General features: G+C 36.6%; 2 protein-coding genes across 3 annotated transcripts; both read right to left on the bottom strand.

The window, feature by feature from the left end:
* Positions 1 to 5,852: 5,852 nt before the first annotated feature.
* Positions 5,853 to 9,479, bottom strand: LOC114536880. 2 transcript variants are annotated; one of them, XM_028558208.1, is made up of 4 exons: positions 9,239 to 9,479; positions 9,054 to 9,110; positions 7,531 to 8,109; positions 5,853 to 6,377 (listed from the first exon to the last, which is right to left on the bottom strand). In XM_028558208.1, the coding sequence occupies exons 3-4, from the start codon at positions 8,084 to 8,086 to the stop codon at positions 6,052 to 6,054; spliced, it is 882 nt and encodes a 293-aa protein (XP_028414009.1). In that variant the 5' UTR covers positions 8,087 to 8,109; positions 9,054 to 9,110; positions 9,239 to 9,479; the 3' UTR covers positions 5,853 to 6,051. The 2 variants fall into 2 exon arrangements, with proteins under 2 accessions (XP_028414009.1, XP_028414008.1); XM_028558207.1 differs by lacking the exon at positions 9,239 to 9,479 and having other exon boundaries at positions 9,054 to 9,140.
* A 1,708-nt stretch (positions 9,480 to 11,187) lies between these two features.
* On the bottom strand, positions 11,188 to 14,478 carry LOC114537426 (the record flags this gene model as incomplete). Its single annotated transcript, XM_028558466.1, has 2 exons — positions 14,392 to 14,478; positions 11,188 to 12,289 (listed from the first exon to the last, which is right to left on the bottom strand). A coding segment is annotated over exon 2 (1,083 nt), but the record flags the coding sequence as incomplete, so codon positions are not given.
* Between the last annotated feature and the right edge of the window lie 8,267 nt (positions 14,479 to 22,745).

Raw genomic sequence — 22,745 nt, 5'->3', positions numbered from 1 at the left:
CAGCCGGACGAATTATCTGTCAGATGGATCATTCGTCTGGTCGTATAATCCGTCTCTAGTATAATAAATAGGGAAAATTTCAATCTTCTGTCAGTTCTGTGTATGCATAACTCACAAGAATGTACCCCGTCGCCAACCTCGTACCCAGGGTCTTTACCCGTCGCCCGATCGCATACGTCGACATTAACTTTGTCTTGTCTCTGCATGATACCTTCTTCCAAACGGTTGTTTTTAACTCATCGATGTTGTATGTAACTATATAGTGATGGCGTGATGCTTGACGCCCTACTATTATAGTACAATAAAAATAGTAAAAGAAATATGCATGTGTATATATGCACGTTTTAACTATGAAACGTGTCGTTTTAAGCATGCATGAAACGTTGCGTTTAGACATTCATTTAAAAATGTCAACCACCAACAATAGACAACAAGTATATGCTGAATGAACCTTTAGTATATACCTGTTTAGTATATACCAGTATTGTGATGGGTGGCGGTTCATACATTCATACAAACGATTCATACATTCAGTCAGTTATAAGCCCCGTTTACACTACACTCGATTTTTTGGCACGGCACGGCTAAAATGGGTACCCGTGCCCACTTCATCTGTGCTCAGCCTTTGTTTATAGTGTAAACTTTCCTGGCAGTGTAGTTTGATTTATGCTTATCAGTATAGTAATTTCTTATCGCCCATCGACAGTCGATTCCAGTAAAAAAATTACTAGAAATACATGCATGCAGCAACCCCTCGCCTCGGTTAAGCGAATTGTGTTAAGCATAGGTGCCGGGTCTTATTTTCAAGTGTAAAATCTTCCGATTTCATTATACACGGTGAATTCGGTCGAAAATTTAGTCTTGTTTTTTTTTGTTAAACCGTAAAAAGTCCTGACCATATTCGACTGATTCGAGTTTCCCTCTGATGTAATTGAAAAATATATATATTCCATATTTATGAAAATATAAATAATATGAAAATATATTTAAAAGTTTCTTCAAAATTTTGCGAAATCACAGTTATGCATGTTTAAAAATACAAATATTTGTCTCGACCAATCAAGAGCTTAGTACACTGGCGCATGCGCATAACGTAGAAGACCGTCCATGGCGTGAGGTCCATTGCATAATGGCGGACAACTTTGATTTCGCCTTTGCACATCCTGGGTGTAAACATCCGAGCGGAATTAGTACCCTCGCACCGCACGGTGCTCCGCACCGGCTCGGGGATAAATAATCAAGAAAAACCTGCAAAAATTCAAACGTTTTTCAGAAATCGGTCATGATTAGTCAGAAATCGGTCATTTTCTTCCAGATGCTTGCTCGCTAAAAAGTCGAAGATTTATTGTGATGTTAATGTATTGAAAGGGTTTATCTATCTTCCATATGTAGAGTATTCTGAAACGCGAATCAGTCAAACGATGTCATTCACGGTGGGCAAACAGTTACCAATAGTCAAGTTTACATATGTTCGGAATTTCTTGTCTGGATGTGAAGTCTATTTCATTGCACCAACGGCGTGATACTATATCAAGTCTCGAGGGAGTAGAACGTTTATCTATCAGTTCTGAAGTTTATTTACGAGTTAATGGAGCGAATGAGTGTGTTCAGCGATATCTCGTTCGCGAGTGAATAAAAAATCGTTCCAATCACCGAACTTTTTTTATACCACATGACCAAGGCATTTTTTAACAAATTCCTTGTCCGGACCGCTGGTTCCTGGGAAGTGACACAGGGGGAAAAAGAAATGAAAAAATGATTATGAGGTTCGGTGTGATATACTACCACTAGGATGAAATATATATATATATATATATATATATATATATATCCCTCGGGGTAATTTTCTGGTGTATTGCTCTCATTCAAGGTCTATAACCTAAGTATAGAGATTCGTTTTATTTTTTTATTTTATATTCGTTTTTAGAAATTTTAGAAAATAAAACCCTATTTATAATTCTCGATTTTGTTCAAGAATCTTATAGCAGTAACATGCGGGAGACGATAATTGGGAGAGGGGGCACATATTCATATATTCATGTTGTGCAAGATTAATTTCTTTTCAAATCCATTGTCTTTACAGCTCTGTTAACATGAATATTAACATGAATATATGAATATGTGGCTAATATATGTTAATATGTATCACTTTTAACTGGCAATTCCGGGATAACCAAATCCGAACTAAAGAAGCCTACACCTATACCAGGTTGATTCCGGGTCTAAATCCGAACTAAAAAGGCCTCTTCTACCTAGTCAATCCCAAAGTGTCGATTTTCGAACTAAAAAATCTTCATTTCAATCTGGTCAATTTCGAAATGTCTAAATCTGAGTACTGCGGTAGAATTGATGATTTTACCAAAATAAACAAAATTGCGGAAAGTTATTTGGACAGAAACTAAGCAGCCCCGCAAAAACTAAAAATGGGAGGATAGGTAAATGGAAATATTTAATAAAAGTCCGACTGTGTTTTGTCAAAAGAACTGTCAGATTTCGTCTCTGGAATAGCATGGTATAACCTCACCAGATGCATCTTAATTAGACGTTCTCAGAAACTAAAAAACTTATCTTATATTTCCAGTTGTTTTTGGCCTATGTCTTGTCAGCATACAACATCGCTGCTGTAATTGGTGGAGTGTTATTCGGTCGCCTTGTTGACCGATTTCGACACCCGAGACGTCTCTTTATATTCGCGTGTTGCCTTAGAGTCCTCGCTTACGTTCTCTACAGCATCAATATTTCAGGATTCTTCCCTTTGTTTGGCCGGCTGATGAGCGGGCTAAGCGCTGGTGGTACCACAGCAATATTACAAGGCCAGGTTGCTCTGCAAAGCAAAACTGAAAATCGGGCCTCGACTTTTGTTTTAATGGAGGTTATCTTCTGCCTTGGAGCAACGTTTGGGCCTGCCATTGGGAGCTTCGTTGCATTTGATGTCACCATTTGGGGATGGCATATCAACCAAGGAAACTCTCCCGGGATAGTACTCACCTTGATTTGGAGCCTATTTTTGATCCTGGCTTTGATATTGCCAAAGCACATGTGGGTGGAGACTGGGACAGGGTATTCGAAAGGTAACCGAACATTGGCCGAAGATGATACAAAAAGTGTCCGAGATTCGGTCAATTTGCATCCGAGAGGTGACCAAGGTTCAAGCGAGAATGAGAAAAATATTGAAAAAACGAAAGGCCACCGAACTCTGGCCGACAGCGATCACAAAGGTCTACCGAAGATCGAGTGGAACTCGCAAATTTTATGCCTACTTTTTCTGGTATTTTCGAACGAATCTCTGTCGAGTACGGCGACATTTTATGTCCCAGTTCTTGCCTTGAATCATTTCCATCTTCAATTAATCCACGTTAAATTGCTCTTCCTCAATTGTACGGCTTTCACTCTTCTTGTTTTTATTCTCTTCTCGATGGCTTCCACACGTCTGGAAGAAAGGAAACTTTTTGTGGTTGCCTTGGCAATGCAGTTAACCGCATTAGCCTTGTTAACATCGCTTGGTTTTGCCTGGAAACATGTCAGTTTTGCTCAAAACTACATTCTCCTGTTGTACATATGTCTTGGTATGCTGTATTTCGCTTATCCTTTCAGCAACGCCATTCTTTCGAAGATCACTAATCCGCAAAACGCATCTTTATACCAAGGGGTATCGTATGCCGCGATGCAATTAGAAGTTGTGGGTAGTCGGGTGATAATAAGCTTTATTCATACACAACAAGGTGTACTAAACTATTGTCTGGCTTCAGTTCTTCTTTGGTTGGTTGGCTCCATGTGGTTTGCTGTACATTACAAGCAATTTGCTGTAAACGTTTCTCATAAATAGATTTCAGTTAGCGGAACAGGAATTTCTTTGACTTGATCACTTGCAAGTTATATTTTTTATTTCAAAATTCGTCTAAGGCGCTGTTAAACTATGCAATATTCCTTGAAACATGCTATGCAATTATAATTTTGAGCCATGTTAATTTGTAAAGAGTGCTCGAAATGGTGAGAAAACGTTACCTGATCGTAAGAAATGTTCGTATTTGACAACTTTAGACACCTCTGGAGTAGAATTGCATTGCAAGTTGCAAGGAAAGTCTTTAATCTCGGCTAAGCGGGATCATGCAAACAGATCCTAACTGCTGTAATGTACAGTCAATTAAAGTAATATTTTAAATTTTGGAAAATGAATAAACTGATTGACTGCATCTCGTAACATTTCAGAGGGTCTTGTTCCAGAAAGCCGCTTCACGAGAGACAAATTCTTTAAAAACTTCCAATGTTTGGAGTAAAACAGACTCATTCTTTTAATTATTAGTTCGCGGGTGATAACTCGTGTTGTTATATTTGCGAAACTAGATTATTATCGTTTCCCGAGCATTGTTTTCATTTGATGCTATTGCAAGGTTTAAAAATTTACAAGCTAACTAACCTAATTGTAATACTGTAATCTGAACTAGATAATTTACATGTATGTAACTCACTTTTTCAATTTGGATTTATTCCTTATGTGAGAGATAAAATAATGAAATTTAATTAATACACTTGAATTGATTTGAATATATTTGAATTGATTTGAATTCTACACTGTGGAGCGTTTTAAGGGGAAAATATGTTTTCCTGAAATTAATTCTTAATTCCCATGTAGCCACCTTCAGGGTATGTGAACGCTATTAACTGAATATCTGCCCTGGGGCCGGTTGTTCAACCGTGAGTTAAAGCAAATCTTAACATGTGTCATAAAAGTTGCGAAAAAAGTAAAATAGTTGTTATTGCCAAGTAGAATGTTATGTTATGTTTGTTAGGTAAACTAAACTCTCGATTATGTCGGAACGGACGACGGACCTAAAGAGAGAACGCGGAAATGATCCCTTGTGGGCGAAAGAGAACGGAAACTCGAAATTGTATGTGCCAAAAGGGAGTCACCAGTTATCATGAATAGCTAGAGAGCTAATTTGTTGGAGCGAGAGATTGTGAGTAGATTGTCAATAGATAATTGATGGTAAAATAAACGAAAATACGAAAGATACAGTCCCTTGAGTTAAGAACCAGTACGTGTGAGCTTCCCTGAACGCGATTGTGGGCAAAGTTTGCGAAAACATGAATTTTTTAACCGCTTGTTTACAAACTTGATAATCTTTTTTATAAATGATTTCTGGACCGATAGATGTCATATTTTCTAAAGTTTTAAAGCGGACAGTGGTTCAGAAACTTATAAACTAAAACACTGGATTAAAATTCAACCCATGCAGGGTTAGCGCTAACCTAGCTTCAAACAACTGGCCCCTGACGGCGCCGCTGACTAACATCTACAACAATTGTTGGGGATAAGTTCTAAAAACTAAATAAGTAAAACTAGTGTTGTGGTGTTGTATTTCTGATGATTGAGACAGTTTGCGTAATATCTATGAAAAATTGGGGGGGGAAATATCGTATTCCCATAATACAAATTCGATGCTATTTGCTTCTCTTTCGCTTTTAATGTGCTCGTGGATACTAATGCGTGTTGTGTGGTCACGCCAATATGGCCGCCTAAAGTCCTTCAAAACGTTATTAAGCACGAGATTAAAACGTTTTGGAGAGACGTGAAAAGCTTTATCTCTTCAGTGAGCTAAGCAAAGGTATCGGCTTTGATAGCAGAGCCTTTTGTACGTAATTTCTCTACCTAAATATCTGGTTTGAAAGATTTAACGGCATTGAAAATGTTAGCTCATTATAAATATTCTCACTTTAGGATTAGCTCACTAAATTCCAAACGATCAGCAATTCAGTAATTTCCCGATCAGTGCGCGAATCATTGCAAATTCGGTCTTTTTAGACCAATCAGCAAAATTGTTCACATTTTTAGTAACCCAATCAGCATGTATGAATTTTAATTACTTCCGGTAACAGGTGCATTATTGACCATTTTACATCAAGCATTAAAAATATAGCAATTCCGATTGGCTTTGCCACAAAAATGTAAACAAATTTACCGATTAGTTTAAAACGAAATTCCTTCAAAATTCGAAATTCTTTTTTTTTTGCTTCGAAGTTGGCGACTTATCGCTCCAGTTCATATATAGATCACTGATTCTTGGCCTGTAATTTGTTGACGACTGAAGACAACAAAGAAAGTGACTTCGTTAACGATTTCGTGAACAGTTCCACTTCAGCCAGCGTTTTCTGGACAGATTTGTCCAACTTTTGGCGGCTTTCCTTATTTTCTGGGACGTTAGCTTCGGTCATTTTGAAAAGGTATTCCCAATCCCCCTTGGTCATCTCCTTGACTTCCACCCCAATTAGCATCAACGCCGTCACCCCTGCCACAGCCCGCTGTCTCAATATCTCATCTTCTCCTGTTTCTTGTACGAGGTTCAATCGACACATGTGGGTTACTTTAACACACAAATCTACAGAGTGTGAACATGAATGTATCAATTTACCCCCTAAATTAAATATCAAGCGACGGGACTGGCACCATAACAATTGTTGCCGTTTACCAAACGTTTCAGAAGTACAAATTGTCTAGCTTGAAAACGCGACAAACATATTATTTGAAGACTTAGTCGTCTAAATTTGTGCGTCTGTTCACCCGTCTATTTAGACGATGTTTGCAGACGATTTGTTTGGCTAAACGAACAAAATCGTCTGATTCAACTATTATAGAGGTTTCCGAAGCATGGCGGCCATCTTTGTGGTCAACACAACACAGACCGGACGCGATTTGGCAACGTGGCGCGATTTTTCAAAGTTTTTCATTTTCCAAAGTCAAATAAATTTTAAACTATCATAACATTCTTGTAGATTACTTAACGATAATACATTTTGACTGCTCTGGCGTCCATAGATTCCAAATTTTGCTTCCAGAAATTAACTTAATGTGCCTGTGAAAACTGAAAATTCGCGTGGCTTTGCCTCATTGCGTCCGGTCTGTGTCGACCTTAAGTCCCACAAACACTGGACGCGATTCGCTAACGCGACGAGAATTTTTCCGCATTTTTTGAAGTAAATTAATTCAATTTGGAAAGAACATTTTGAGAGATATGGGTGCCAGACCAGCCAAAATGTGCCATCAATCTGTAATTACTATGAATATCACAACATTGTAAAAGTTGACGGATTTGCAAAATTGAAAAACTCGTAAAAATCGCGTGGCGTTGGCGGATCGTGTCCAGTGTGTGCGTTACACGATTTGTTGGTCTAGTTGGCTTGTTCAACTTCTAATGTGAAAACGGCTAATATTAGGGATCTTAAGCATGTAGAACGGGAACACGACGACGGCGGTTATCAATAGATCACTGAACTGAAAGAAATCAATAATTAATGGACGACTTGCGCTTTAGACTAATTTCTTACCACGGCGATAAAAAGAACATTTTCTGAAAGAGCTTACTAAAATTAGTAAAACGGCCAAGTTTGGCTGCGAATTGTTGAAAATTACGGAAATTATGGCCATGCGAAGTTTTAAACGTGGTGATAATATACAACAACTCTTTACCATCGCATAAACTTAAAGGAGTGCTTCGCGTTTCCGTCCTTATAACTTTATATACAACAACAAACCTATATTCCTGCGACGCAGATTTCGACTGTAGATTTTCACAAGCTTTTCACAACAGCTTTGATTCGCTCTAGTATTTTCTGTTCCTTCAAGACTGGTAGATCTGTTGCAAGGTTGCAACGTGAGGTACATGGTGATCCTCCCACCTTCATTTTCTCTCACTATTTCTTTCAAATCTCCTTCTTCTATGTCGTATTTAAAGAAATCTTCGGCATGCATTTTTTGTGGTCTGCAATTGGTATACCTCGCTTCATACAGAGTATTTTTTTCCCTATCCTCGAACTTAACAACCGCCACAACGTCCTTGGGTTGGACATGCCAATTACTTTGCTTTTTAGACATCTTAGCTCTCTCAGCGATAATGCAACTATCTTCATCCAGACAATGATGCTCAGTTGTTCCCCGGACGGTGTAGTGCCACTCATGGACATGGTAAAATGCTGCGCAAAATTGTGCTTTCGATCCGATGATTTCTTCTTCTTTCTCGCGTCGTTTAATGGGTTTAATTGATTTTGGATATATCGGACTACATATTTGGTTGCCTTCTACTCCAGCCATGCTAATGCTCCACCAGAAATTTTCTTTGTTAACAAATTAATAAATGTATTATTAGTATGATAAAATTTATTCACGCTCCTTTACCGAGAGGAGCACACTACAATTTCAAAAGAAATGCGATTTCATCACGCCATTTTGTGCTGTTTCTATTCACAGTATCATGAAAAATTTGTTTATCGTATTTCTTGTCATTGATATATTTTAACAATCAAAAACATTCAACTTTAAAGCTCTGAGCATGCGAAGAATGCATGGAAGCTTTATAGCCTCAGACGACGTGTAAATTTGAAAATTTCGCTTTGCAATTGAAAATAACTACAGCAATATAAAAGAAGTCATATGCAAAGTCATATTATGCACTCGGGAAGGATTGCAAACTCACTTGTTCGCCACACTCATACTTTGCTATAAGTATTTAATGGATTTCCCGCCCAAGCAAATGCATCAACCTGCGTCCAAGATTATAGCTATACGCATGCAAATACGTTTGTCCTTGAAAACTACAGGCCTTCACATGCACTATTAACTTTTCGGAGATGTATACAGTTTCGAAGATGTATATATATATATATATATATATATATATATATATATATATATATATATATATATATATATATATAATATATATATATATATATATACATCTCCGAAAAGCAACTTTTGACTATCAGCACTGATATAGATCATATATAGAGTTAATAGTGCATGTAAAGGCTTGTAAGTTTTTAAAGACAAACGTATTTGCATGCGTAGCTATAATCTTGGACAAAGATTGATGCATTTGCTTGACCGGGAAATCCATTAAATGGCAAAGTCCGCTTATATAATATGAACTATAGCATGCATGTTTTTAAAACATAAATTTCCTATATCATTGAGCAAATTGCTGTCACTTTGCAATTGATCTCCGATGCTGATAAGGGTAACCCGTTATGAACCATAAAATGTAGCGTAGTATACTTACAGATTTTACGCGAACTGTATCGAGCAATGTAGAATTGTAGATCCAACTTCAGTTTCTCTGAATAAGCAGATAGAATTGTTGTTTATGTCAAAGCTAATGCCCGTTGAGAAACTGATTATACAAAATAAGATATGTTAAAATCTAAACACGAATCTAAATATATGAAATGAAATATTTTAGCTCACTGCTTGATGTCCTAACTTTCCATGGCATTCCAGGGATCAAACTGCGAGCAATGCCAATGTCAACCAAATTGTGATATCGATATATGACTTTAAAACGTTTCTCTACAAGACGTTTTCGATCCTCTTTTGTATATGTCATTTATTTCAACAGGCCTGCAACGATGTTCGATATTGATAATTCATTTTGTTTGTAAAATTTCCGGTTATTCGCTGTGTAATCGTTTACCCATGAAGTCCATGAACCGCAGTAGGGGGGATTCTAGAATATACGTCTCTATAAAATAGGACTGATAAGATTGTGTTGTGTACGGTAAAAAAAACAAGGATAGTTATATTATCGTGAATCTCTTCCAAAATCGTGCATGGAGTTTAAATTCTTGTCAGTTAAAAATTCTGACCTCAAAGAGTCATAATGCATGTTTTCAAAATAGAATACTGTATATAACATAAGTACAATTTTCATTACTAGACACTAGACACCAATCAAAAGGCTGACTCAAAAGGTTTTATCTTAACGCATAAGTATAAAACTTTCTAAATATAACCAGCGGCGTAGCGTGATTATCTTCACTGGGTGAGTGCAACCGCCAGGTTTTAATGGCGAACACGTGGCATTTGAAGCCCGTCTATAAAGAAACCATATATATGTATATATATATATATATATATATATATATATATATATATATATATATATATATATATATATATATATATATATATGGTGGACTCGTTAGGGTCCCAAGGCCTAGGCACTCTTAACGAGTGAGCTGGTGAGGGAAAGGGACAAATTTACATTCTTAGGTTTGAATATGCCCGTCAAGGGTGAGTATAGTAAACACGGAGAACATTTTTATGGAGTCTTTAATTTTTCGTTGGTTTGTGCATGGTTCAGTTATAAGTATTATTTGAAATTAAAATAGATTGTTTTATGTAACTATACAAACATCATCTAATGACTTAAGCTGTAGCATGGGTAATGTAACATAAGTAATGCTAAAGCTTCATATGTTATGCGTTTTAGAAGTGCACATAATTATTTATTGGACATTACATGCAAAACTTTGAGAATCTGTTTTATCGCTTTAAAAACCGTTTATCAACAGACGAGTTAGACGACTTGTAAAGTTATCCCGACGTCACGTTTAAGCGGCCACCTTGTTAAAACTGGGGGTACAACACCACACACACACCTCACGCTACTGGATAGAAAAAAACTTTTTTAGGCAGTTGTTATGCAACATTTGTTGAGAAGTGTAGTTATTTCAAGCTGCTTCTTGGTGACTGCAATTTTATTAAAAAATACTGCAAAATACATTATCACTTATTATTACCATGCAACCCTGCTTTTAATGAATAAAATTATACACTTTTTCTTTATATTACCAATCTACGTTAAAATCTCGGTGTATCCTATAATGTTAGCTATATTACAAATGGTGTAATTTCACTGGCTGTTGTGCGAATGAACTATTATTAACGAGTGCCGAAGGGAAAAAAATAATATACTAATAGGCTTATAATTCGGAGGTATTTTATATATCCTGTAAGTGATTGAAAAATGTTTCGTGATTCAAATTGTTGAAGTATAATATAACATCCGCTTTGTCGCTGCTGTTATTATTGTCTTTTGCCACCGTGGTTTTTGATGCTGGTGTTGTTGTTGCGGTTGGCGTTATTGGTGTTTTTATTATTGGTGTTATTTGGGTGTTGCTGGTATTGGTGTGGTTGTTTTTTTGGTGTTGGTATTTTTTTGTTGTTACGGTTTTTCTGTTGCTGTTGTTGTTGTTGTTACTGGCGTTGTTTTTGTTTGTTGTGTTTACAGTTCTTGTTGTTATTTCTGTTGTTGTTATCGTTGGAGTGTTATTGTCTTGTTGTTGTTATCGTTGTTGTTATTGTTGTTGTTGTTGTTGTTGTTGTTGCTGCTGTTGTTGTTGTTGTTGTTGTTGTTGCTGCTGTTGTTGTTGTTGTTGTTGTTGCTGCTGCTGTTGTTGTTGTTGTTGTTGTTGTTGTTCGCTGTATAACTCGCGAAGGACCAACGAAAGCAAAGATAAAGACGATGACAACGATCCTGTGAACTGCTTTATTTGCGCGAGAGTATCTTCAACATTTTTATCTAAATCTGAGCGCCTTTTATCTCCTGTAAATTCTGCTTCTGTCAGACGAAAAAGGTATTTCCAGTCCTCCCTTGTCATGCTCTCGACTTCAACGCCAATTAGCATTAATGCCGTGATTCCCGCCACAGCCCGCTGGCGTAAAGTCTCGTTTCTGTCGTCTTTTTCAGGCCTGAAACTCAATCGATTTTTGTGAGTTACTTTAACGCACAAACGTATGCTCCTGTCGCGAAGTATTCCAGTGTAAATCTTGACCAGTGTTTCACAACAACTTTGATCGGCAAGAGTATTTGAGGTTCCTTCGACACTTATCGATTCGTTGCAAGGTTGTAGGGTCAAGAACATCGTTATTTTTCCATCTTTGCCGGCTTTCACTATCTCTGCCAAGCGCCCATTTTCTATGTCATCTTCAAAGAAATCCTCAGCGTGTTTTTTATCATTGTGGCAGTTGGTATACCTGGCTTCGTACAGAGTTGTACCTTGGCTGTCTTCAAACCGGACGATAGCCACTACGTCTTTCGGTTTCACAGACCAATGCTTAACTGGTTCTCCCTCTATATTTCTTCTCCGACTCTCCGACATCGCTCGTTTAGCGATAATACAGTTGTCCTTGTCAAGACAATGATACTGAATAATACGTTTTGTTGGATTATCAAACCACTTGTGAACATGATAAAATGCCGCGCAAAACTGAGCTTTTGTTCCAAGAAATGTTTTCGCGTTTTCCCGTTCCGAATTTTCACTTTCCTTATTTCCACTATCCATGTTTCCACTTTCCCTATTTTCACTTTCCTCGTTTCCACTTTCTTCAGTGTTCATTTCAATACTCCTCAATCTTTTGATATGTCCGTTTTCATGTTCACCGGGATAAATCTTGCAGCACTCATAAATGTCGTAATTCTCTTCAACGCCAGCCATTGCTGCCTTTACGGAATTCCTTCATTAAGAGAGGAATAGAATACAATATTAGTTTTAATCAGTAGCCCAAAATTACTCGACTTTTCTTGCCTAATTTGCCTAATGAGGCCATTAAAATACATAATTACACAGGAGATCTCTTCCTAGAGTTCTCGCAAACTTACAACAAACCTAATTAGACAATTCGTGTGTCGAACAGGACGTACGTATACAGGGTGAGTAAAGAAAACCTGACACCTTTGAAATTCAAATTAGCCGCGAACTTATGGCTGGATATTGACAATTCCCATTGTATACAGGGTGTCTCAAAAAAAACGCAACCAATTCCCAGAGGTGCTTATCTACTGTGCTTTAGAGCTGTATTGATGTCTTGCATATTTAAGTGGTTGCGTTTTTTTTGAGACACCCGGTACAATCAACAAGACGTGGTTAATTAATGCAAAAGTGTTTAAACCAATTGAACTAATTCAACGTTCTTTTATATTACAGAGGCTTACAATGCATTTTAACTCCCAAAGGGAACAAACTTTATGTTCAAGGTTAATTAATGGGTTCGCTTATTTGATATGCTTCGTATACCCATGAGATATTTTAGGCAACTTCTGTCACATTACAGCCGATTACAGATACTTTGCAGCTAATTTGAATTTCAGAGGTGTTAGTTTTTTTTTACTTACCCTGTAGAATGCAGCTACTATTACTCCCGAAGGGGCAAAATTTATATGTTTTAATGCAGAATACATGCATGCATATATTAGCAGTGTGTTATCGACAGTAATTATGTGCTTTGCGTGGGTGATGAAATACTTAAACTTCGTTTGTATGTTTATAACATACGACGCCTTTGAAGGTAATATCTAAACATGCAACAACGTTCAAGGGCCGGTTGTATCAAGCCCGTTTAGCTTAAACGGTGGATAAGTCAAAATTATATAACACTCTTACATCTCTCTTGAATGAGTCAACTTGAATATTATGCACTGAATATGTAGTTTTAAACAGTATACTTGTATTAACGTCAAAAACATTTAGTTCGCTTGTTGAATAAAACGGCAGACTTGCTTTCTATTTTGAACTTAACCACCGTCTAAGCTAAATGGACTTGATACAACCGTTCCCAGAACTTTCTTATATATAACATGTAAAACACGCTTCGACTTTTGTTTCAAACTTTACGGACACATAGCAACATGAAATCTATATATAAATATATCATGCTGATTTTTCGCTTTACTGATCATCGTGTTCTCGAAAAAATGATCTTTTTGGAAGTTCTTACAAGTAATTGGTTGATGGTTTTATCACTAATTTCTGATAATATTCAAAATGCTTGTTTATTTTAGATCGTAAACATGAATGTAAAATGGGTATACTGTATCCCAAGCTTGCAAGTGTATAATATATGACAATTGTGTTTTTACAATAACTTCATTTGCATGCAATCATTGAAGCCATTCATTCCGCGAATAACAACTTTTAAAACAAGCGTTCTCATCAAATTTTTATCTGAAAACAAGCTCTCTTTCGTTCTGTCGTGCTGTCGTAGCTGTTGCATTGTATTTATATCACTGCATATTTCTAGCCTAGAAAAACTGGATTATAATTTATAAAAGGTTCTTTGTTTGTGACCATTGTCAAATCCTATAACGGAACAAGCGTCTTAAATCATTCCTAAATTACTGGGTTTTCGCTGTGAGACTATCGTTCAATTTCCCGCCATTTTATGTCGTATTTTGCTGCGGGATCGCGTGTGAAAGTAAGCGTGACAAACGACACCAATTTTATGCCGTTCTCGAAATAAAACCAGGTCGTTTAAAACGATACACAAGTATATAAGCTAAACTGCGTAGAATTGGATGCGTTCTCTTACTTAACTAGATATTTTAAAGTTATAACTGCAAGATAATTTCAAGTTGATATATATAGTGAGTCTTCAATTGAACTAAAGAGAAAAGCCGTCCTTGCGAACTAAAGAGCAAAGTGCTTGAGTTTGCCTAAGTAATTTCTTTAAAGTAAACACAAAGTAGTTGAATAAACGTTTTTGTATAATGCATAACTTATTCCTCGGTGAAAATGGCGTGATTAATAGAGGTTTTGTAAAAAAGTAACGGCAATACTTACAGATATCAAGCAGCTGTATCGCAAAGTCTCATCAAATCCGACTTATATTAAGAGCTTCTTTGATTAGGCTATTTGAATGCTGTCGGTTTAAATTGTATAGTTTCAAAGAGAAAGTATCGTCATGACGTTTTTATCAAAATTTTTATTTGAGATCATTGTGGCTGCACGGCTTGACGTCTCAAAACATTCCGAAGGTCAAACAGCATGAGTTCATGTATAAAAACATTGAAGTACTTGGCTTAAATGTATGACAGAATGTCAGTTTCTAGCTGATTTAAGGCTGCTTTCCACTTACGCGTTTTTTATACGCACGTGCACGTACGGAAAATTTTAAATACTTTTAGATTTTTATTATTTAACATCTAGGTAAACTAATGCATACTAAAATACCGCATAACATAGGATGAAAAACACGAGTTACTTAATTGAATTTTATTTACTACAGAACTGTTTCGTATGACAAGCGTTAAGCTTACCACACTCATCAGGTAAATAATTATCAATTATTGGACGAGGTCGAGCAAAATATCGTGATTTGTCGGTGGCGAGCAGATAAATTATTTGCCGATGCCGAAGGCAGAGGTATATATATATATATATATATATATATATATATATATATTATATATATATATATATTATATAATATATATATAATAATAAATATATATATATATAATATAATATATTATATAATATATATATATATATATATATATATATATATACATATATATATAATTATATATATATATAATAAATAATATATATATATATATATTATATATATAATATATATATATATATATATATAATATATATATATATATATATATATATATATATATTAAAAGACTGGTATTGAGCGCTCTTCAAGGCCAGGTCGCATTGCAAACCACAGTTGAAAATCGGGCCTCAGTTTTTGTTTTAATGGAGGGTATCTACTGCCTTGGGGGAACGTTTGGACCCGCCATTGGGAGTTTCATCGCATTCGACGTCATAATTTGGGGATGGCATATCAACCAAGGAAACTCTCCCGGGATAGTACTGACTATGATTTGGACCGTATATTTGATCCTGGCTTTGATAGCGCCAAAGCACATGTGGGTGGAAACTGGGACAAGCCATTCGAAGGGTGCCCGAAATTTGAGCGATGATGATACGAAGAGTGGCCGAGATCTAGTCGAGATAGACCCAAGTTTAAGCAAGAAAGAAAAGCGCGTCGAAAGTGCCAAAGATCGTTTAATAAAAACGAGCTCTCGCCGAACCCTCGCCGGCACCGATCACGAAGGTTTGCCGAAGATTGAGTGGAACTCGCGAATTTTATGCCTACTTTCTCTGGTATTTTCGAACGAATCTCTGTCGAGTACGGCGACATTTTATGTCCCAGTTCTTGCCTTGAATCATTTTCATCTTCAATTAATCCACGTTAAATTGCTCTTCCTCAATTGTACGGCTTTCACTCTTCTTGTTTTTATTCTCTTCTCGATGGCTTCCAAACGTGTGGAAGAAAGGAAACTCTTTGTGGTTGCCTTGGCAATGCAGTTAACCGCATTAGCCTTGCTAACATCGCTTGGTTTTGCCTGGGAACACATCAGTTACTTTCAAAACTACATTCTCCTTTTGTACATATGTTTCGGTATGCCTTATTTCGCCTTTCCGTTCAGCAACGCCATTCTTTCAAAGATCACTAATCTGCGAAACGCATCTTTCTACCAAGGGGTATCTCTTGCCGCGATGCACTTAGGTATTGTGAGCAGTCGAGTTGTTATAAGTTTCATTCAAACACAGGAAGTTTTGCTAATCTACTGTTTAGCATTAATTTGCCTTTGGCTGGTCGGCTCCGTGTGGTTTTCTATACATTTCAAGCAATTTGCTGGAACAGGTCAATATGATGATAAATAGATTTCAGATTTTAAAAATGAATTTTAAAAATGGAATAAAATTTGTCACAGAAAAATTGTAGTCAGTGGCCAAGTTAAGCCAGGTTTGTTTGAAGCGATATCCGTGCCATTATAATGAACATAGGTGTAGAGTTTTGTTTTCTTCTGGGGGGGCTCAAACATTAGATACATGATATCTAGCGAGCAGCACCTTTTGACATTAGGTACAATTAAATAGGAATTTTTCTCTTGAGTCTTGATATATAGTTGCATCGGTATTCATGGTTTATATGGCCGATAGGCGGAGAAAATATTTATTAATGGTTATCACCTGTGGGTAAAAAAGTTAGTAAAAGATAAAATAAACAAGCTGTCATGCACTTTTTATTTTATAACTGTATTAGACATGTTTATTTTAAAGTTAGAAACAAGTTATAAGTGTCCCCACAGTTAATAGAACATACATGGTTTGGAGACCACATAAAACTACAATACAACTCATTTGTTCCTTTCTCATCACATGTCTGCATCTACATTGGATTTTGCACCGATAAACCAACAGCAATCTTATAAATTATGATTAACATATTTTTCAAGTCAAGGTTGATGAGCTTAGCCAGACGAATGCCATTGGTAAATTTGGCTAAACTACATCAGACACGTGACGAGAAAGGAACCATTTTGTGCATAAACCTGGACAATAACATAGTTAATAAGTTGCATTATACTTCAAACCATGTATATATTCTATTAACTGTGGTGTCCATGTCGCATGCTCTAATTAGATAACATAAAAGTGTTTTTTCGTACACTTGACTTTGAAATAAAAGTATCAACAAGTTTATCAATATCCAAACCACTCAAAATGCCCTTGTGCGCATTTATCAGTGTAACTCAGGGAACTCAAAAGAACTGGAAGGCTTCCTCCGGCCGGAGATTTGAAGCCAAATTTTGGGGTCATGCCCAGTCTTTTCACGCAACTAAACACGCGGTTTTTTGAAACTTCAAAAATAATACTCAACATGCAAGCACTGAAAACATATTTTAGAGAACATAAAATGCGTTTTGCACAGTTTTTTTTACGATAAAAGCATCCGTGAAAACTACAGAGTAAAGTATACTAAATTTATCTGTATCAAACTCGCAATTAAATTGCCGTTTCTTATGAAAAACGTTGAACGAGGAGTGAAGCCGGGACAATTCAAAGGTGTTTGTGTGAATTCACTTATTTAATTTCGTTGTTTATCAATTTAATCCCTCTGAAACGTACGAAAAAACATTCTAACAATATTTATTTAACAACAAACTACAGCTAAATTTTCTTTTTTATATGTTTTATGAGCACATAACAACAAAATACTATATATATTTTTTGTTTTGTTGTCTGCAAACCTTTTGAAGTAGTTATCGTTTTCGAACAAACTGTTTACATTTTCCTTATAATTTCACCACGCCGCGACTCGAGGTATGCTTTAATCAGCATTGATTACAAATTATAGCCTAAATCGTTAAAATAAACGATAAATCCGAACGAATGTAACTTCGCCGCAAAACAGTTCATGTTTTGCTTATGTTCACTCCCGAAAAGGCCCTCGCGAGAATGTCTCGCAACGTGTACACGCGTGTCTGGAGGTAAAACACGCGTGTCTGGAGGTAAAATTTGGCTTCAATAATTTTGGCTATTTTAATCAGCAGGTAGCCTTCCAGTTTTTCTGAGTTCAATGGTGTAACTGCATTTAATCGTTCTGATGTCATTCTGGCTCGTAGATAGGTTTTTAAACGTCTTAGTCCGGAGAATGACCTTTCCGCAGAGCAGCTTGAAACTGGAAGCGTCAATACAATTCTTACGAGAGTGCTAACCGCGCTAATAATGGCTCTGAAGGCGGGATTCTTAACCAAGAATGTAACAATGGACTGAAAATCCTCAAGAACTTCGTTGTCTGCTGAAACTTTGTCAACAAGCATGTCTCTATGTAACTGAGGCCTTGGACCATTTACATCCTCACGATAGTGCTGTACAATATAACTGGCTTCTTTTTCTTTTCCAAGTAGAAAGTCTTCAACCCGGGAAAGATGTCGGGATGTTTCATCTGGCTCAAATCTTTCAGTCAATCCTACCAAAACACTATCTAATATGATAAAGTATTTATTCTTGTAGAACTCTTGAGGTGTTGATGGCATATAAGGCTCTGCATTACCATCATCTATTCGCCTAGGTACTCTTTGCGGCCTTGGTAAATGAGGCTTTTCAATCAAGGAGAGCTAGCACATTTTGGCTGGGAAGCCAAACGTTTGAGAAATTATTTTCGTTTTTTCATTTGAGACGGTTTCTTTGATCCCCTTCATTACTTGTTCTGATTTGCTAAACGAGAGCTGTATTCCTTGCAAGTTAGTGCTTCCACCTTCTAAAACAGTGAAGACCATTCTAAGGATTTCAATCAGGAAATAGCTGTTGAAACAAGACAAAACCTTGAAAAAGCCACCAGCTTTAACACCAGAATCGTTCTTCTCTGTCGCATCTACATCTTTCAACCAATTAAGAATGGCCATGTAGCTACTGCAGATTGCTTCTACCACGAATAAAGGCAATTAAATCTCTAATCAGGCTGAGCATATCTCTCATTTCCTTGTTATTTTTCATCGCAACTTGGACTGCTAGGTTAAGTGTATGTGCACGACAATGAACGTAGGTTGCACGATTTTCCTGATGAAGAATTTTTGTTAATGGGAAACTGAAAGCGTATAAGTACAGTAGGAGGCAAAAGTTTGAGTCCACTGACTGTATTTCGTTGTTTTAGCAACATATATTAATATTCTACAGAAAACCTTACCAATAAGTGAACTACAAAAAAGTAAATGAGTAAACAGAAAATGCTGTACAACAAAATTCGAGATGTTATCATATTCATTTTACGTATGTTAATGTGCAAACATGCATTTTGTGTCAATGCTTAGCGTCCCTCTTTTTGCTCTTGAAATGACCTTTATTCTTGCTGGCATAGACTCCATAGGTTTTTTAATGTCACACGTCCAATACCTTGCCAGCATTTGTTGACCATTTGCCTCAAGTCATCCTGGCTGGTGGGTCTGTGCCTCGCCCTTTTCCGGTTAAAATGGTCCTACAAGTGCTCCATAGATTTTAGATCTGGAATTTGAGGTGGAAAGCCCAGGGCCGTAGCTAGACCGCTTAATTGGGGGGGGGGTGTATATTCATATATTCATGTTTATATACCGTAGGAACAATAGCGTACAAAAGAAATCAGTCGGGCATAGGACGAATATATGAATAACACCCCCCCCCAATTAAGCTTCTAGCTACGGCACTGAGAAAGCCATGAGAACGAGATCACCAAAACGAGTTTGCTTCTAAAAGATTTGTGGCACATAAAAGATGTGCATGTGCTTAGGGGGATTGTCATGTAGTTAGACGCGCGCGATCATCTTTGTACCAGATGAAATTCCATGTCCTTGAAGAATTGGATGATACTTTTCTTTAATTAGGATCCTATTATATTTTTTAATATTGCTTAACCGAGCATGACCGAAGCAGCTAAAAGTTTGCTTGAGTAGGATTTAGTTTCTTCGAACCTCTCCAAGGTTAATTGGATACCACCTTTTTAAATTCTACCTTTTTCTGCGAACTTACGATGAAAGAATTCTTCAATACTCAATGCAACTATTTGTCCTTGTACACCATCACTTTTCCCTTTTTCCCACCCATCTTGGGCAGTGTAAAGGAATAAGAACTTTATTTATAATTTAGATCATTAGGACCAAAACAGTGTGCAATCAATATGGTTTACAGTACTGAAACATTAGCACGCATGTCTTAACGCAAATACTGCCAGGATCTTATACTGGAATTCTACAACGACTAGACTCAAACTTTTGCTTGCTACTGTACATCTTTGACAATGGCATAAATCCCATCACTAGTTGTTATGGAAGTTTGATAAAAGCCAAAAATAACTCTTCAATCTGAAAGTTTTCCTGGACAATTCGAAAGCAAATACTTATCTGCTCCTTGTTTGACACATCGACAGTCTCATCAAGAATCATACCATAATATCCGGCATTAACTGTCATCACTTCGTCTTTTAATTTTTGTTGAATTGCATGACTGAAGATAGTCAAAATTTCATTTGTAATTTCTGGTGACAACCATTTGAACTTCTCCTTCCTCTTTAACCAATTATCAAGCTCTAAAACGTCATCTGCTCTTTCATTCAATAGAGTTAATAGGTTCGATTCTTGTTCAACCTTTCCTCTGATTGACAGTCCTTCACGACCAAGATATCAAAGACTGGTGAATATTTTGACCAAAGCAACTCTATTGTCTTTCATTTGTTTCGTATGACCACTACTAATCAATTGCGAAACTGATTTTTTTCTCACTGATGACACCATCAAAACTGCAGCGCGGTGAAAATCCGATTTTTCTTCTGTCTGAAATGTTTCTAGCGCCTTTTTCCAGTTTCCAAAACCGTTCTCAACAAAAAATTTGGCTAAACTATTCTGAGTTGATGAAGTAGGAAATGGCATGCTCTTGTCCCTTGCAGTTTTGCAAATGCTGCAAAATGCTTTCTCTTTTTCATTTTTGTAAAATAACCAGTTAAATTTTTGTTTCCATTTATCTTGAAAAGTTCTTCAGCATTTTTTTTTGGGCTTTGTCGTCGCGTTTTTCAGTAATTTATCTGCTGCCAGCGCTTAAGTCCTCCTTAGCTAAACCAGCTTCAGTCAATTCATCGTCAGCTTGTGGTGATAGTTCATCGATCGGCTCGCTTGCTCTTCGTTTTCTTACAACAAATTTGTCCATATTGAAAACATAATTGATAATTGCATTTCTTAAAAAAAGATCACTAATATGCTTAAGCTAACTTAGGTATATACTTCATTTAAGGCGATTCAAAAAAGTCTCCTGCATAAAATAACGATACAGAAAGAAGTGGATGCGATCGAAATTCCGTATTTCGAAATTGCTTTTCCGAGTTGTTTGATATATTATTATATTCTCTGATAATACCGTTACATGTTTATATAAAGCTGCCTTTCAGTTAAAGATTCAACATTGCTCTGATGCAATTATTACCTTTTGCAATTATTACCCCCCGTACTCTACGCCTATGATAATAAAGATAAGCTTTTGCAGGATAACCATCACGCCCTGCTTCCCCGATCTGCTGATTATAACTTTCCAACGCTCGCGGTACTGTCACATGAATTATTTGTCGCACGTCAGGAATTGCGGTGCCCGCGCCAAGTTTGGCACCGCATTATATTCTGCCTGTGAGTTTGTTTGTTCGCATCAATACGTTTCCTTAATCGCCTAGTAAAAATTCCTTGCACATGCTTGGAATGCTTGGAATTTTTTCCTAATTATTACTATTAATCTTGTTGTACGTTTGCCAAATTCCTTTTTTAAAGGAACGCTCTTTTTTCAATTTCAATCTCAAACTCTGATAATTGCGTGTATCTCTGCTTTTATGCACCGAAGAAGGACAAAAATACCACCATTCGATTCAGCGTAAGAAATTATACTTACAGGTCTTAAATATATTACTAAACAAGAGTATTCGCAGCGATTTATGACGTTTGAAAGACAAACGAAATTGAATTGTTGACAAATCGCTCAAAATTACTATGCTATACTTTACTAGTAATAGTAAGTTTGGTCTTTGATATCTTTCATATCGTTGGTTTTCTCTTTTAATTTTCGTCCTTAAATAAGTGGATCGGTCTTACATTACGATTTATTTTATAGTACTTTGAGCCAAATATATTCTATTTCGAAGGTTTTAAAGTATGGTTTCAATAAGCGAACTTCATGACAAATCGCTCAAAATTATTAAACAAATTAAAAATGCAGTACGCTTAAACCTTGACTTCTGTATCGTTGCTTTTCTAGTTTCCGGCTCTACACCAGTTTATTCGTCTCACGTTTCTCTTCATTTTGATAGTATTTTTAGATAGTATTTTTAGCCTAAATATTTTATTTCTGAAGATTTTAAAACGGCGCAATTTTGACCTTAATGTACCAACCAACCAGGCTGCGGCCGACAGGAGAATGTAAGTTGGTGATGTCGTTAGAAATGAGCGGACGTTTTATTTCTAGGCAAGCATTGCGGGCACCGCATTTTAGTACTGTGTCTGGTATTTACTCCGAGCCCTATGGCAACAGTTGCAAAAATAACTCTGGTTGTCTTAAGGTCATAGCAAGGGTCAGTCAATTGTTCTAAGATCGTTTTTTTCATTCCGTTTGAATACCCGGAAGAGTCAATAGCGTACCGCAATGCATTTAAAAAAGTTGTCATAATGTCATAATTTATACGTTGAAATTGCAATAAACTCTACCCCTTTGCACTACTTTGTCTTACAGAATAGTAATGAGCTACAAAATTTGGCGCGAAAAATTTCCAAATATATTGGAAAATTTGGTCACGTGATACCAGCCTTTGCCAGGGCCTTCTCTCC

Source organism: Dendronephthya gigantea, unplaced genomic scaffold (genome assembly GCF_004324835.1).
Source record: "Dendronephthya gigantea isolate DGI-Jeju-01 unplaced genomic scaffold, DenGig_1.0 000002F, whole genome shotgun sequence".
In the NCBI taxonomy this organism is placed as follows: Eukaryota; Metazoa; Cnidaria; class Anthozoa; order Malacalcyonacea; family Nephtheidae; genus Dendronephthya; species Dendronephthya gigantea.
The sequence above is the reverse complement of the archived record's forward strand: the minus strand, read 5'-3'. Positions and strand labels throughout refer to the sequence as shown.

Excerpts from the sequence above, each read along its gene's own strand:
- LOC114536880 (XM_028558208.1), bottom strand. The coding sequence starts at position 8,086 with ATGGCTGGAGTAGAAGGCAACCAAATATGTAGTCCGATATATCCAAAA. Across the intron at positions 6,378-7,530 it reads TCTGCGTCGCAGGAATATAG|ATTTGTGTGTTAAAGTAACC; the intron begins GTTTGTTGTTGT and ends CACACTCTGTAG.